Source organism: Phoca vitulina, unplaced genomic scaffold (genome assembly GCF_004348235.1).
Source record: "Phoca vitulina isolate PV1807 unplaced genomic scaffold, GSC_HSeal_1.0 scaffold5, whole genome shotgun sequence".
NCBI lineage: Eukaryota > Metazoa > Chordata > Mammalia > Carnivora > Phocidae > Phoca > Phoca vitulina.
Genome location: NW_022589708.1, coordinates 48,786,626 through 48,802,231, shown reverse-complemented (window position 1 = coordinate 48,802,231; position 15,606 = coordinate 48,786,626). Strand labels below are relative to the sequence as shown.

Here is a 15,606-nt window from a genome sequence, read left to right as displayed (position 1 = left end):
TTTTTTTTTTTTTTTTTTTTTTTGCTTTTGTATTTGCAGTGATGTAAAGATCTTGATAGCAAAGCATATGGAATTTGAATAAATCAGAATCCCATAGATTGTTAAAACAAAAGAATTTAAAGAAAATAAAACCTCAGCCTAGACAATTAAAACCCTGTCAATTTGTAAAACGATGCTAATGAAATAATAGGTAAGACTACAACATATTTCAAGGCTTGTTTCCCTGTTCTCAATCAGAAATATAGTGAAGGTCCTGTATCCCTCCTTTATCTTACATTTTTTTAAGATTTTTTTCCACTTTATTCTCATTCTACCATAAATTCATATTAAAATGTCCAAATTTGGATAAGTCTACTTTCCAAAGTATTGAGATTTGCAGTTTAAACATCATGGAATTTGAAATTATAAATGTGTTTTTCCACCTGGTTTCTCTCTTTATTAGTTTGTATTCTAGGAAAATAAACAAGCATACAAACCTCTGACTCTCAGTTCTGTATTTCTAAGAAAGGATCGAACAAAAAGTGGCAGAGTTGTAAAAAAATGAAACAAAACAACAAGCCAACACAAAACTGGCATTCCATGTTTTTTTTTTTCTCCTTCTGGTGCTATTTTGTGATTTAAATTTATATATGTATTACTTTATTCCAAAACAATATTAAAATTAAAACTGGAATGCAAAAATTGAAGGTAGAAGTTGTCTGCAATTCCATTTGATAATCAAATAAATGCTAACTTTTTCCTTATATTTGGTTATTACCTATTGGCAGTGACTTGAATAAAATTTTATATTTCATATCTTTACCTAGCTATATAGGCTGTATAATTCTTTATCTGGGCATAATCCATTAGGAAGAAAAACAAATCCTTAAGTTTTGCTTCTTAAGAAATTGGGTGGGTGTAGTTTCAAACCTTATCCCACATACACTAGGTTTATCCCTATATACTAGGTTTGTTTTGTTGTTGTGTTGTTTTTACACAGATTTTTAAAAAATATGTCTACCTTATATGATTTTCTCTGTAATTACCATGATGTAGTTAATTATTTTTTCCCTGAATTTACTTCTCTTCTTAATCATTCAGAAATAATAAAACTAAAACTCTTCTCCTTGACTTGTGAATTTCCTGATTCTTTGGCCATTGACTAGTTACTTTTCAGAAAGCAGAAGTTATGATCTATCATAACAAATAAAATTGTTACTGCAATTTTAATGGTATGTCTCAATAATCACTTTTGCATACACATGCATATCATTCAAGCTCCATGAGAAAAAAAAATTAATACTGAATTTTAATATGAACTAAGATAAACATCTCTATTTTTTAAAATACCAGTTGCAGTGATTTATTTAAAGCTAGAGCACTTTTATATGGGATTTTGTTCTTGGTGGTATATTTTATAACAAAGAACTAATCAATGAATAATTAAAACACTATTTTAGGTAGCTGTCAGATAAAGAACCAAGTAGATACAGGGGAGTATAATTAATTAATATCCTTCAGGCTCCATTATGCTTTATTTTTTATTTGATATGATAAAAACTTAGAACTGTTTTGATTTCAAATAAAGAAAACCAACTTCAGCCTAAGGAGAAAGGCATAATTTATTATGAGGCTATGGAGGAATCTCATTAAAAGAGGGGGAACAAAATATGACATTAGCAAGAACTAGAGTAAAGAAACCGGATGTTCTTCATCCTTTCTCTTTGCCTTTTCTAGGCTTATTTTTTTTATGGTTCAGTCACTGTCTTTGTTAAGTGAATTCATCTTTTCTTAGATCAACATGGAGAAAGCATAACTTTTAACATGATACTTGTGTAGTTTGCTGGGCTTTGATTAGCCTCCAGTTCTTGGAGACCCAGCTTCTGAATGGCCAGCAAACATCAAGCACTCTCTCATGGTCTGTTTTCCAAACTTGCCTTTGGAAGCTTTTAAAATGGCAGATCATTGAAAAGTTTAGAGATAGGGCTCAGAAATGTAGAACTGGACCTGTAATCTTATAAATGTCTGGCACACAATAGAGGAAGGAAAATCCATAATTTGAACATAATACATTGTTATTTTCTTTACAGGAACCCAAAATTGTCACTTTAACATAATTTTATGATTACTACATATCATTATTTTATTTATTTAATTTTTTAAAAGACTTTATTTATTTATTTGACAGAGAGAGACACAGCGAGAGAGGGAACACAAGCAGGGGGAGCAGGAGAGGGAGAAGCAGGCTCCCCGTGGAGCAGGGAGCCCGAGGCAGGGCTCGATCCCAAGACCCTGGGTTTGTGACCTGAGCTGAAGGCAGACGCCTAATGACTGGGCCACCCAGGCGCCCCTCATTATTTTAATACATAACCCAACCCATTGATAACATATGTACCAAATGTTAAAAGAGATAACATTTTCACAATTTCATATGATTTAACCAATATATTGGACAACGTTACAATATACATTATCATGTATAGGACATAAATCAATATTAAAATGACTAATATTGCCAGACATTGATAAATAATCAACGCATTCAACGTAAGTTAATTGTGTAAATACAATATGCCAGGCACTAACCTGGGAACTGAGGATACACTATTGAGCAAAACAGACAGAACTCTGATAATATTGTCACAATATGTTAATATGCATAACCTCATTTGATCTAAATTTTCTTATTTCTATATTTACAAAAAAACCTAGTTGGATTTTCTTTTTTTTTTTAAGATTTTATTTATTTATTTGACAGAGAGAGATGGCAAGAGAGGGAACACAAGCAGGGGGAGTGGGAGAGGGAGAAACAGGATTCCTGCTGAGCAGCGAGCCTGATATGGGGCTTGATCTCAGGACCCCAGGATCATGACCTGCGCCGAAGGCAGACACTTAACGACTGAGCCACCCAGGTGCCCCTGGATTTTCACTTATTAATATGCCCATGCTCTTTTCTTGATCATTAAACATATTGTTCTGTTGGAGCAAAATCATTAAAATTCTTAGAATAAGTTCACAAATATAACAATGAGAAAGAGAATCAGTATTCTTAAGAGTTGATAGGGTAGATTTTTTCATGAGGTACGATAAAAAAATTAAAGGTCATGGGCTCTCATAACAAATTCATATCAACTTATTCTAAAATTTAAAAAAGTTATGTATCATATAAGATCTTGAGCATTCAGCTTGAAATGTCAATGTTGTTTAAAATTTGTTTTTTCAATGAAGCATGTTTCTGTTGATAGCTTTTAAGGCTTTATTTTGGCAAAAGCCAAATATGATGTATTTTGTCAAATGAACAAAAGAACAGAAGAGTGAATTTGCTCTCTTTGCTTTAGCTAGGACATCCATCTTTTCCTGCCCTCAGACATTGGTGCTCCTTGTTCTCTAGCCTTCGGACTTGAACCAAGACTTACACCATTTCTCCCTGCCCCTTTTCCAGGCTTTGTAGTCCAAGTGAATTAAACCATTGACTTTTTTGGTTCTCCAGTTTGCAGATGGCAGACTGTGGGATTTCTCAGCTCCATAATTGCATGAGCCAATTTCTATAATAAACCTTCTCTTCCATGTATGTCTTTCTATATTCTATTGTATCTGTTTCTCTGGAGAACATTGACAAATATAAAACTGTTCAATTCTACTATATGCTTATGGTTTTCTGCCTACTGGATCCATCAATTTCTGATAGAAGTGTGTTGAAATATCCAACTCTAATGGTAGATTTCTTGCAGTTTTACCAGTTCTTACCTGATGTATTTTGACACTACCTCATTAGGTGTATTCACATTAAGAATTGTTATGTCTTCTTGAGGATTGACATTTTATAAATATGTAATGCCCCTCTTTAAAACCTGAAACTTTTCCTTGCTCTGAAGTCAGCTTTGTCTGAAATTAATATTGCTACTCCAGCTTTCTTTTGATTAGCATTGGCATGCTATGTATTTCTCTATCCCTTTACTTTAAATCCATCTGTGTCTTTATATTTAAAATGGGTTTCTTTTAGACAACATATTGTTGAGTTGTTGGGATTTTTGTTTGTTTTTAGCCTACTCTGTCAGTCTCTGTTTCTTAATAGGTCTATTTAGACCGTTCAATTGAAAATGATTATTGATACAGTTGGATTTACATTTACTTTTTTTAACTGTTTTCTATTCATTGTACTTGTTCATTTTTTATCTTTCCCTCCTTTTCTGCCTTCTCTGGTTTTAACTGAGTACTTTATGATTCCATTTTCACTCCTTTTTTATTAACTGTATTTCTTTTTTTCTTTTAGTGATTGTCCTAGATTTTGCCGTATATATTTACAACTAATCTACATCTATTTTCCAATAACACTCAACTGCTTCACAGTACCTCAAACAGCATTCTCAATTCCCCCCTGACATCTTTTATAACTGCTCTCATTTATTTCACTTATCTATAAACTATAACTACCCGATACTTTATTACTATTAAATTGAACAATTAATCTATTAGATCAATTAAGAAAAATATAGTTTTCATTTTCATTCAGTGTTCTTAAAAATCTAAAATTGTAGATGTTTCTTTACTGTAATTAATTTTTAAATTATAATAACTTTTTCTTCTGGAAAAAATAACCCTTGACAATTGTTTAAAAATTTAGAAACACAAAGTGAAAAAATTGCCCTAACCCTACCATCAAAATGATATTATTGTTAAATCATGCATTTTTCCCTCAATCTACCAGTAGTAGTTTGGCTTCCTTAAATTCTCAATGTTATAAAGAGAGAAGGATTATTCTAGATTATAGAATCTTAGAAACTACTAAATTTAAGAAGACTACTGGCTTCATGGTTGCAAGAAGATTTGCATCTTGCACCCAGTTTCAAAGAATGCATTGTAATAAAAGTTGATTTTTTAAAAAATTATATCAAGAACATGTTTCCCTAACCTAATATTAGAATAGGCAGATATCAATTACATTACTCATCATAATCAGCAAGGGAGAAGGGTAAAAAGTTTTAAGTCAAAAGCTAGTGGCATGTATTGCATGCAGCACTGGGTGTTATACGAAAACAATGAGTCATGGAACACTACATCAAAACTAAAGATGTAATGTATGGTGATTAACATAACATAATAAAAAAAACTAATGATGTAATGTATGGTGACTAACATAACATAATAAAATAAAATTAAAAAAAGAAAAGCTAGTGCCAGTTGTAGATATATAGATAAAAATATATCTAGGGTGTAAAGAGATTCTTAACAGTAGAACCACAGATAATTCTATTTCAAGGAAAGATAGGCAATTATACAGAGGCTTCAATCTATATTGGACTTCTGTGATAAAAAGAGGCAATAATCATCCCATACATGTTTGACTGTTTTCAAAATAAAATCTAATTTTCCTAGTGGGTGAAATAATACATGTTTCTCTTGATTTAAGCTATGAGGGTCAGTTAGTCCTTAAAAGGTAAAGTTAAGGCCTTTACCCTTTATCTTGTATCTATGAACAGCTCCATAGAAAAAAAGAAAATGAACAACAAGTTCATTGAGTGTCCTGTTTAGGTTATTCCAATTATAATTTATTTTTTTCTTTTTTAGGAATTACTTTACATGCATATATTTATTTTAAATGTTGAAAGAGTATTAATTCTTTTTTATAAACATACAAACTTTTAAACATAATTGAATATCTTTAGACTATTGTGAATGTATTGTATTATCGATGGGGATGATCTGTAATTAATTACCCATCGTTTTATAATTAAGTTTTTTCTTAGTTTGGATTTCATTATGGCATTTAATAAATATGTAGTTATTTATATTTTTGTATTTTTAATTTAAATCAACTCTTAGAAGTGAAATTACTGAGAAGACAAGGCACTATTTGAGTTGAGAACATTTGCTGAAGTGGTTGCCCTGTACTAGGGGGAAAGAAGACTAAGCCTAGAGTATGCCAAAGTAGGGAGTCCCTATGATCCCACTTGCCTGAAATCCCAAAGACCTGTGTGCTTAGTGTAAGGGTAAAACTAGAAATAAATCTGTACCCCCATATTCACCTTAGGTATCCGCATTCAGTCTCAAAAATGCTTGTTTGGAACTTCAGAGTTCATTGAAGAGGGAAAACAAATTAATTCTGTTACCATAGAAGATGCCTTACATAGGTTTGCAGACAAAAATTACATATTTAGGTGGCCCAAATAATAGTTAATAATTTAAGTAAAAATGTGGCTATAGGAGCTTAATAGAAGTAAATTCAGATTACTCTCTGGAATAACACACCTTCATTCTATGCCTTAAAATATTAACCACCAGCTGTAGAGTTTCAAGGGAAATATGAAGCACAAAATATTCAAGAAAATGACAACGTACAATATATGAAACAACACAGAGTAAGACTGAAAAAAAATGCCATTAGAGTTTTTAAGCCCATATTATAAAAGAAACATCCTTTTTTTTAAAAGAAGCATCTTTCATACTTTTAAACAAATAAAAGTTGCAAATATGATTATTAATGATCGGTTATAATTTTTGATAGCCATTGCCTTTAAAACTTTGAGTTCTTAGTATTTTGGTGTGTCTACTTTAAACTATGTATAATTGATCTCTCTCTTTGTCCAACTTGAATATATTTATCTTCATAAGAATATTTGCTCCATTTGGATTTATTGTAACCACAGATATTTAGATTTATTTCCAACATCTTATTTTATTCTTATTTTTTCCTACATCTTTTTTTATGTGTACATTTCTCTTTTCTTAGTTTTTTTCAAATTTTTTCTTATTGTACAAATTTTCTCTAGTATTTGGGAACTTAATATACTCATTATAATTGTTGTATATATGATATAAAAGTTAATACCCATTCTGAATTCATTCTGATATAATTTAACATTTTTTTTTTAAAAGATTTTATTTATTTGACAGAGAGACACAGCGAGAGAGGGAACACAAGCAGGGGGAGTGGGAGAGGGAGAAGCAGGCTTCCCGCGGAGCAGGGAGCCTGATGCGGGGCTCGATCCCAGGACCCTGGGATCATGACCTGAGCAGAAGGCAGACGCTTAACGACTGAGCCACCCAGGCGCCCCTAATTTAACATTTTTATTGCCCACCTAAACTCTAGATAGTTCTTAAAACACTTTAAGATCTGTCATCCATTCCAATTAAACATTACTTTGGTCATGTATTTTTAGACCATTTTACATCATTGATTTCATCATGCTTTTTTTTAATAAAGCTAATGTTATTTTAAATTTAAACATTTTTATTAATTTGTTGGTTCCCTTATTTTTTCAATCACAGAACTGCCATTTAGTATCATTTTTTCCTTTTTCTTCTAATACAACATTTTGAATTTCCATTATTGAAGATTTGTTGGTGGCCAACCCTGCTTTGATTTTGAAACTGCATTTTTATTATCCTTAATTCTTAAAGGTTATCGTTAGGTTTAACATTCTAGATACACAGCATAGTCTTACTTTTCCACAATTTCATTATATACTCCACTAACTTCAATGTTATTCTTAAAATTGTGTATCAGTTTTATTTTTGCACATATGAAGTTAATCTGCCATTGACTTTTGCTATTTGTAAGGTCTTCTATTAATCTTTAGTGTTTTGAATCATTACCTTGCTGTGCCTAGGTCTAGATTCCTTTTTATTAATATTACCTTGATTCACTGGGCTCTTTGAATATATAAATTATTTTACCCCATCAATTGTGGAAAACTCTTGGCTTGTATATTTTCCAGTGATATCTGTGCCTTAATAACTTTTTTTGTCTTTCCGTAACTCCTGTCATCGATGTCTCTTAAGTCTTTGTTCATGTTTTCCTTTTTTTTTTTAATCTCTCTAATGCATTCTGCATAATTTCTATATATTTATCTTCTGGTTTACTATTCTGTCCTGAAATGTCAATTTGTGGTTAAACTCTTACACTGGATTTTTAAAAAATATTTATTTATTTATTTGAGAGTGAGAGAGGGGGAGGGAAAGGCAGAGGGAGAGGGAGAGAATCTCAAGCAGGCTTCCCTCTGAGTACAGGGTCTGACACAGGGTGGGCTCCATCTCACAACCCAGAGATCATGACCTAAGCCTAAACCAAGAGTCAGACGCTTAACCAACTGAGCCACCCAGGCACCCCTCATACCCTGGATTTTACATTTCAATTATTTTGTTTCATTTTATTTAATTTATAGAACTCTTTGGTTCATTAGTAAATTGCTTAATGTTTTTATGTTCAAGCTCCTATTATTTCTGAGCTATTTTAATTATGTGTCTAATAATTCCTTTATCTGAAGTCTTTATCAGGTCTTATTCTACTGTTTGTTTTTGTGTATTCTGTAATTTGTATTTGTGTGTATATTGTAATGTGTGTGAGGTATGTCTGTGTATGTATGAGAGAGAGTTACTCATTTTTCCTCGAGCTTTATCAGATTTTTGTGAGGCCTGAGAAAATCTGTGCTTGCTTCTCTCAGACCCATCAAGACACTAAAGGTCTGGGACCATTTTTAATAAAATCATCAGCTCAGTGTTTCTTGGAACATGTGAAGTAGTATTTATTTCTAGTTCCCACTGCACTGATGGTATATCCATATGGAGGAATCAGCTTAAAGTAGTTGATTTCTTATTAAATTAAATTACTTAGGTAGGCCTTGGGCCTTGTGAGATCATGAAAATCAGAGGCTACCATTCACCTGGGTTGGGAAACACCTTCAAAGCAAAAGCAGTTTTACGGATGAATAAAGCAAGGCTCTAAGAGTTGACAGCACTTAGAGTTTGAGCAAAATAAACCATGTGTTGTTAATGCTGAAAAGAGAAACAGTAAACTATAATCATTGCTGGTGTTAGCACTTATTTATAAAGGCATAAGAATATATATTTATAAAGGGAGTGTCATTGTCTTAATATTTATTTTAACAATTATTTTCTCAGTTTATATTAAATGTGCAAATTATTATTTTTTATGGCAAGTGAAGAGTAATAAAACAACCCTTCCACAGGCAGAACACAAAGGCAGTAGGCCTGAACATAGAATACTTAAATTACTAGGAATTAAAAAAAAAATGGCATCTATCTCTTTGAAGAAATAAGGAAGTAATTACCTCAGAGTAATAGATTTACTGGAAGCCATTTTTTTGCTTATAGTAGAGGGAAGGAAAACTAAACAAAACACTTGATAGGTATTTTGTGTTGTTAAATTGTGTAGAATCAACTGAACATTTTTAAAAGAATGTTAATGTTTCAAATTCAGAAAGCATCACCAAATGGGTCATCAGTGATATGAAAAACTTATACATCATCAGAACCTGGGAAGTACATGGAAAAGTTCAAGACTGATGGAATCAGGATAAATATAGTCTATGGACCACACTTTACAAACAGCTTTTATAAGGTTCTTTGTAGGGAAAAATGAGAAATTAATAATACATTTACATTTGCTATTATACATAAATTAACTCCAGTTTAAAGTATATTTAGATTGTTTTCAGTAGTTTTGATTCAATCATTCTTATATTTTTTACTTCATAAAATTTCAGGATAAAGATTCTTCCACATCAGTGATACTTAAATTTTCAGAAGCTATGAAATTATTTAATAATCTATTAAAATGTATATCTTCTTTGCATTAAATGTATGTATGTGTGCATGTATATTTAAATAGACTAATTTAAGAAACCTCACTCTTGTGTATTAGGGCGATATGATTTCCACCAGATAGTTGTAGTCAAAGCAATAATAAATACTACCTCTCCCTCGCAGAATGTGGCCTCAGTGAGGACAATTTACATCTGGGTGTTATATCTGCAATGCATCATCTAGCTAATGAGTGACAGAGCTTTCTTTAGATTTTATGTATTCTGTGGCCTGGTCCAGTAATCATTATACTATATCACAATGTTTTATAAGATGTAAAGATTTGTTTGATCGTAGGGTGCAATGCAGTGACACTCAGATAGTTGAAAGGCAGAATTTTTCGTTATTTACAGCCCCAAAAGAGAGAAAGCTGCCAGCCAAGGTCACAGATGGGATTGTACCAGGGGACAGGGTAACAGTAAGCTGGAGCTGTAAGGAGCAGTGTATGTATTGCAAGCAGGGTGTGGCTTGGCTACTTGAATAATTTCCCAGGCTCTGGGACATAGGTTGGCTATGCCTAAGTGTTTGGTACCTGGCTTGGGCTAATTAAGGTGTGTATAGATTGAAAGCCTGATCAGAGATAGGTTGGGTGTAGGTTTAATAGGCCACTCAAGAAAGGGAACTAACCAGCCACTATCCAGGGCTTCAAAACTGGGTCAAGACAGTATTTTTTAAAACTGTATTATACACAATGTATTTTTTTTACAACTTAATACAATAAGGATTTTTTTTTGTTATATTTTCTCCTATTAATAAAAAGGTTCTTAAAGGTTATCATTAGATATAACATTCTAGATAAACAGCATAGTCTTACTTTTCCACAATTTTATCATATACTCCACTAACTTCAGTGTTACTCTTAAAATTGTGTATCAGTTTTATTTTAGTTCTCCTGTTGTTCTTTATCTTTCTAACTGGAAGATATTTTTTTTTCTTGTGCTTTCAATATCAAACTCAAGTACAGATTCAGTAAGTTATATAATGAACACTGTCCAAGACATCTGTGGAAAAATATTTCAACTTTGACAGAAGACCCTGAAGCTACCTCCCTGAGCCTGTCTTGATGGGAGGGAGAATCATGAGTGACAGGCCATGGGCTTTGTTCATTGTTCATTGATATACTGGCTTGTCTCATGATTTTTCTATGATTTTGTTTGGTGTTTCTTTTCTGAAATTTCTTTTCTATATCAGGTGTTTAAGTAGGAAATTGTGTTTCATAGTTTAAAGTCTGTAAAAGTTCACCCTGGTAAAAATCTGATTCACTCTTACAAGGCGATCTAAGAAGGATCTAAAATATCATTCTGAGGCAAACTGAGCTTTGAGCTGCCTATGTAGAAATAACTGGAACTTGTTGTTTGCTTACACCCCTAGCTTCTAATGACATAACAAATAGACCCATCCAGTAGGAGAAACTGGATCCAATGGGAAATTAGATAACAAATTTCCACTTTTTTTGAATTTGGATGTCCCTGCAATTCTTCTAAAACTCTAAAATAAAAATATGAGTATTAGTCTACTGGTTGTAAGCAGAATAATACATGACAGAAACAATAGAAAACAAAAAACTTCTCCTTTATCAAAAGATACTACATTTTTATACTGTGTACAGATATAAATTGAGTTTTTTCCTTCTTTTTAGAAAATATCTGTTCTAGGATAAGGTCTTTATGACCAAAGGTTGCACAATGTGTTTTGGGTCAATTAAAGAATTGAACGGGAGGATATGCCATTCATAGGTGAGCAAATCATTCCTAGACATTCTCTGAAGATATTCTATTTTCATAATGGTGAATCCAGTTCAAAAACTGGACCTATTCAACATAAGACCTCTTGAGTGACTTCCCAAATGCTGAAAATGCCTAAGGAAATCATTCTCCTATCATCTTTATTCCTAACAAATCAGAATAATGTGAATTTTGATAAAGTTAACCAGAGAGTACAAAAATCTTGATAGATATGATAAATGGACCATATACCAAGGGTTTCACCTGAAGCATTGTGAATATGTTCATCTTCAGTTGCAGCATAGACTACTGAAGGCAGAAGCGGAGTTCTGATTCCAGGGTCATTACGGATTTCACCTACTTGAGTTATTTGAACTCTAGTTTCCTCACCTAAAAAATGAAAATATTAATAGATTTTCTATTGACCTAGAAAGGGTCTTACGACTTAATGAGATACTGTCATGAAATGATTTCTGAATACATTAAAAGATTTTATAAAGGCAAATGATTGATATGAATGAAATGACTTTAGATTACCATTTATATCTGACTTGGATAATCTAAGAATTGACTTTTCTTTTATTCCCAAATCACTTTAAAATATAAATATATAATCATATCACAAAATTACATATATAATTGATATTTCAACATATCATTTGATGATATTATTGGGAATAAAGAGATTCTCAAATATGATTATAAGCTTGGCCCTGTTTTAAATTCTGAATGCATTTTAACTTACTGAGTCCTCATAACAATCCTATGAAGTAGGTATTCTGGAATGAATGTGAGGATAATTATTTTATTGGCATTGTAACTGGTAAGGGACTCTTGATCTTGCTTTCCTGACTGATTCCTTGTATTACATGTTGCAAATGCACAATACTCTTTAATACAAGAATACAGATTTTCATGCTTAATAAATAATAAAGAACTTTCAGATTATTTAGTGAATAAATTTTAAGGTTATTGACATTGTCTCTCAGTTATATATTTAGTTACCCATACTTTATGTCTTGTAAATTTTACTCAGGTTACTAAATAGATTTATTCCCATGAATTTAATTTTTAAATATCATTTCTTATGTTATTTGGAAACCCTCTTCTTCCATTTGTATTTACTGGAAGGAGTTAATGCAAGTATCCTCTGCTTTTTCAGATGTTCTGATTCCTATGAAAAGCAAATCAAAGTTGTGTATTATAGAGAATACAGAAGCATAAATCTTTAGTCACTTTGCTTGAAAACTAAAGGGTTTGAACTCAATTATCTTAACAGTTCCATGCTGCTGAAAAATTCTATGAGGTTGTGACTATACGGTTTCTTCACAGGTACGGGATGATCTTTGCAGGAATCATCACTTGCCTATTCTCTGGAGCTGAAACCTTCCCTTGCAGAGCTTTCCTAAAGCATTGTCCAGTTTCATTTAAGAAACCAAGGGGATGAACATTCCAGTCATCATTTTTGTGACTATATTTTTATGAACTGAAACTGCACACAAACTTATTTTCTTTTCTCCTACCATGTATTAAAAATATACTTGGATTTTTTTCATGGTCATAAAGAAGCAATTTGCCCCAGTCACTTCTCATTATATTACACTGAACATACTTCCCTCTTTGATATAACTTACTGCATCTGTGTAGCCATCTGTGTTGGAAATCATTTGCACAATGAAGGAAAAAAACATTGAGAGGGAACCCATTTACTCTCCATGAGAAATCACTAAGTATGATCAGTGGAGAGAATTTTTGTGAGGCACAATACCATTTTATTTTGTCATGATTAACACACATAATCCTTTTGAATCTAACCTCCCAATCTAATATAATAGCATTTGATATCAAAACTGGGCCCCCAAATCAGCTGTGTCCCTAGTTATTGAGTGACTATTAACTATTTGGGGAACTTAGTTTTATATGGAAGTTAATCATACAATTGGTCTTCAATAGTTCAAAAATTATATGAGTCTAGAAAAGAATTTGTAATGAGAAATTTCTGGACCATTCTCTATATAAATGTTATTTAATATTTTTATTTATTTATTTATTTTAGAGAGAGAGAGAGAGAGAGGGAGAGGGAGCGGGCATGCACGGTAGGGGGGGCAGAGGGAGAGGGAGAGAGAGAATCTCAAGCAGACTCCACACTGAGGATGGAGCCCAATGAGGGGCTGAATCTCATGACCCTGAGATCATGACCTGAGCCAAAATCAAGAGTCAGAAGCTTAACCGACTAAGCCACCCACATCATAACAGGTGCCCTGTTATGTAATATTTTTAAAATGTAAGACTGATCTTGTTCTTTCTCTTGTTTATACATTCCTCTGCCTGTTTTATTTAATACATGATGAAATCAAAACCCTTTACCATGTCCTAAGAAGTCCTAAGTGAGCTGGGCCAGTAGGCTCCTCCTTTGATCTCCTTGCCCTTCTTTGCTTTGATCAGTATATTTCAGTGACAGTGGCCTTGCTCTTCTTCATACCTGGTAAATTTGTTCCCAACTGAGACTTTATTTGCTTGGTATTCATTCCCTTTTAAGAAATGATTCTTTCAAGATATAGGGAAGTTGGATTGCTGAACAGAAGTCCATATTTCATATCCTTCTCACTAAGATCCTTTCCAGAAGGTAGATAGTGGAGGGAAAGTAGTGATGGGTCACTCAGGGGACTTGGGGAAGTGGTTGTTTATCAAAATTGTTGAGGAATTATCTCAATATTTTGTAAACTCGCCATACAATTGGAGGAGGTCACCAATAAGACGTGACCACAGGTTTGACCCATGAGCTAGATGTGGGTACTTAACGGCTCCTCAACCCCTTCCCATCCTTGGAATGTGTGTTCTGCTTGCCTGCCCAGAAGCTGTCCCAAGGATAAAACCTTGAGATAGAAGTGTGGTGATGGTACTATCTCAAGCATGTACATTGAACCTAGTTAAGGCCTCTATGTGAACTTTAAAGATTCTTGTGAATAAGTGTAGGGAGATCTACTTATTCTGTGGCTGCCTAAGTCAAATCTCACAACTAAGTTCCCTTGCTTACTAATCCTGCCACCTACCAATGTGGAGTGGTCTGCCTCTTTCTTTGGTCTTTCCCTGTCCTCCATGAGTAACAGGCTTATTTTTGTTCAACCTGGGAGGCTCCCAAGGTAGCAACCGAGCAATTACAGAATATTATATGCAGTCACTTGGATACAAAGATCTCAATAACTAGAATACAAGATCATTGAAAGGATGAACCAAATTTCACCAATTGTTTTATTTTTTAAATTTTTTAATTTTTTTTTGTAGTTTTATGATTTTGTTAACACAAATATGACGTGCACAACAAGCTGTCTATTCATTTTTTTTGCTGTGCAGCCTGGCATTGGGATTGGTGACTCTGATTGCCAGCTGGGCTGCTCTTTCCACAGTAGCTTTGCAGTTCTTGGAGGAGACATTGTGAGCAATCTCTGCACGGTAAGATTTGCTGCACATCAGCAGCACTTCAAGCTCCTTGACATTGTGGACTAGGAACTTCCAGAAGCCACTGGGCAACATGTGTTTTGTTTTCTTGTTGCTCTCATAACCAATGTTGGGCATCAAGATCTGGCCCTTGAATCTTCTGCACACCCTATTGTCAATGCCTCTGGGTTTCTGCCAGTTGCACTTAATTTTGACATAGCAGTCGGACTGGTGCCGGATGAACTTCATGGTCCTCTTTTTAATGATCTTGGGCCTCACCAGAGGTCTGAGGGCAGCCATGATGCCCAGTAACAGATGGCTGCCACCTCCACAGGCAGCGCCAAGGAAGAGCTTTTAATCTTTTTTTTTAATATTAACATATAATGTATTATTTGTTTCAGAGGTACAGGTCTGTGATTCACCAGTCTTACTCAATACACAGTGCTCACAACAACACATACCCTCCCCAATGTCCATCACCCAGCTACCCCAACCCCTCCACTCCTCTCCACTCCAGCAATCCTGTTTGTTTCCTGAGATTAAGAGTCTCATGGTTTATCTCCCCCTCTGGTTTCCTCTTGTTTCATTTTTTCCTCTCTTCCCCTATGATCTTCTTCCTTGTCTCTCAAATTCCACATATCACTGAGATTATATGATAATTGTCTTTCTCTGATTGACTTATTTCACTTAGGATAATACCCTCTAGTTCCATCCACGTCATTACAAATGGCAAGATTTCATTTTTTTAAATTTTTTTTAAGATTTTATTTATTTATTTGACAGAGAGAGACAGTGAGAGAGGGAACACAAGCAGGGGGAGTGGGAAAGGGAGAAGCAGGCTTCCTGCCAAGCAGGGAGCCCA

The 15,606-nt window shown here is 33.5% G+C and overlaps 1 protein-coding gene across 1 annotated transcript; it reads right to left on the bottom strand.

The window, feature by feature from the left end:
* Positions 1–14,636: 14,636 nt before the first annotated feature.
* On the bottom strand, positions 14,637–15,044 carry LOC116631318 (60S ribosomal protein L32-like). Its single transcript, XM_032402483.1, has one exon. It carries the CDS (start codon positions 15,042–15,044, stop codon positions 14,637–14,639), a length of 408 nt encoding a protein of 135 aa, XP_032258374.1.
* Between the last annotated feature and the right edge of the window lie 562 nt (positions 15,045–15,606).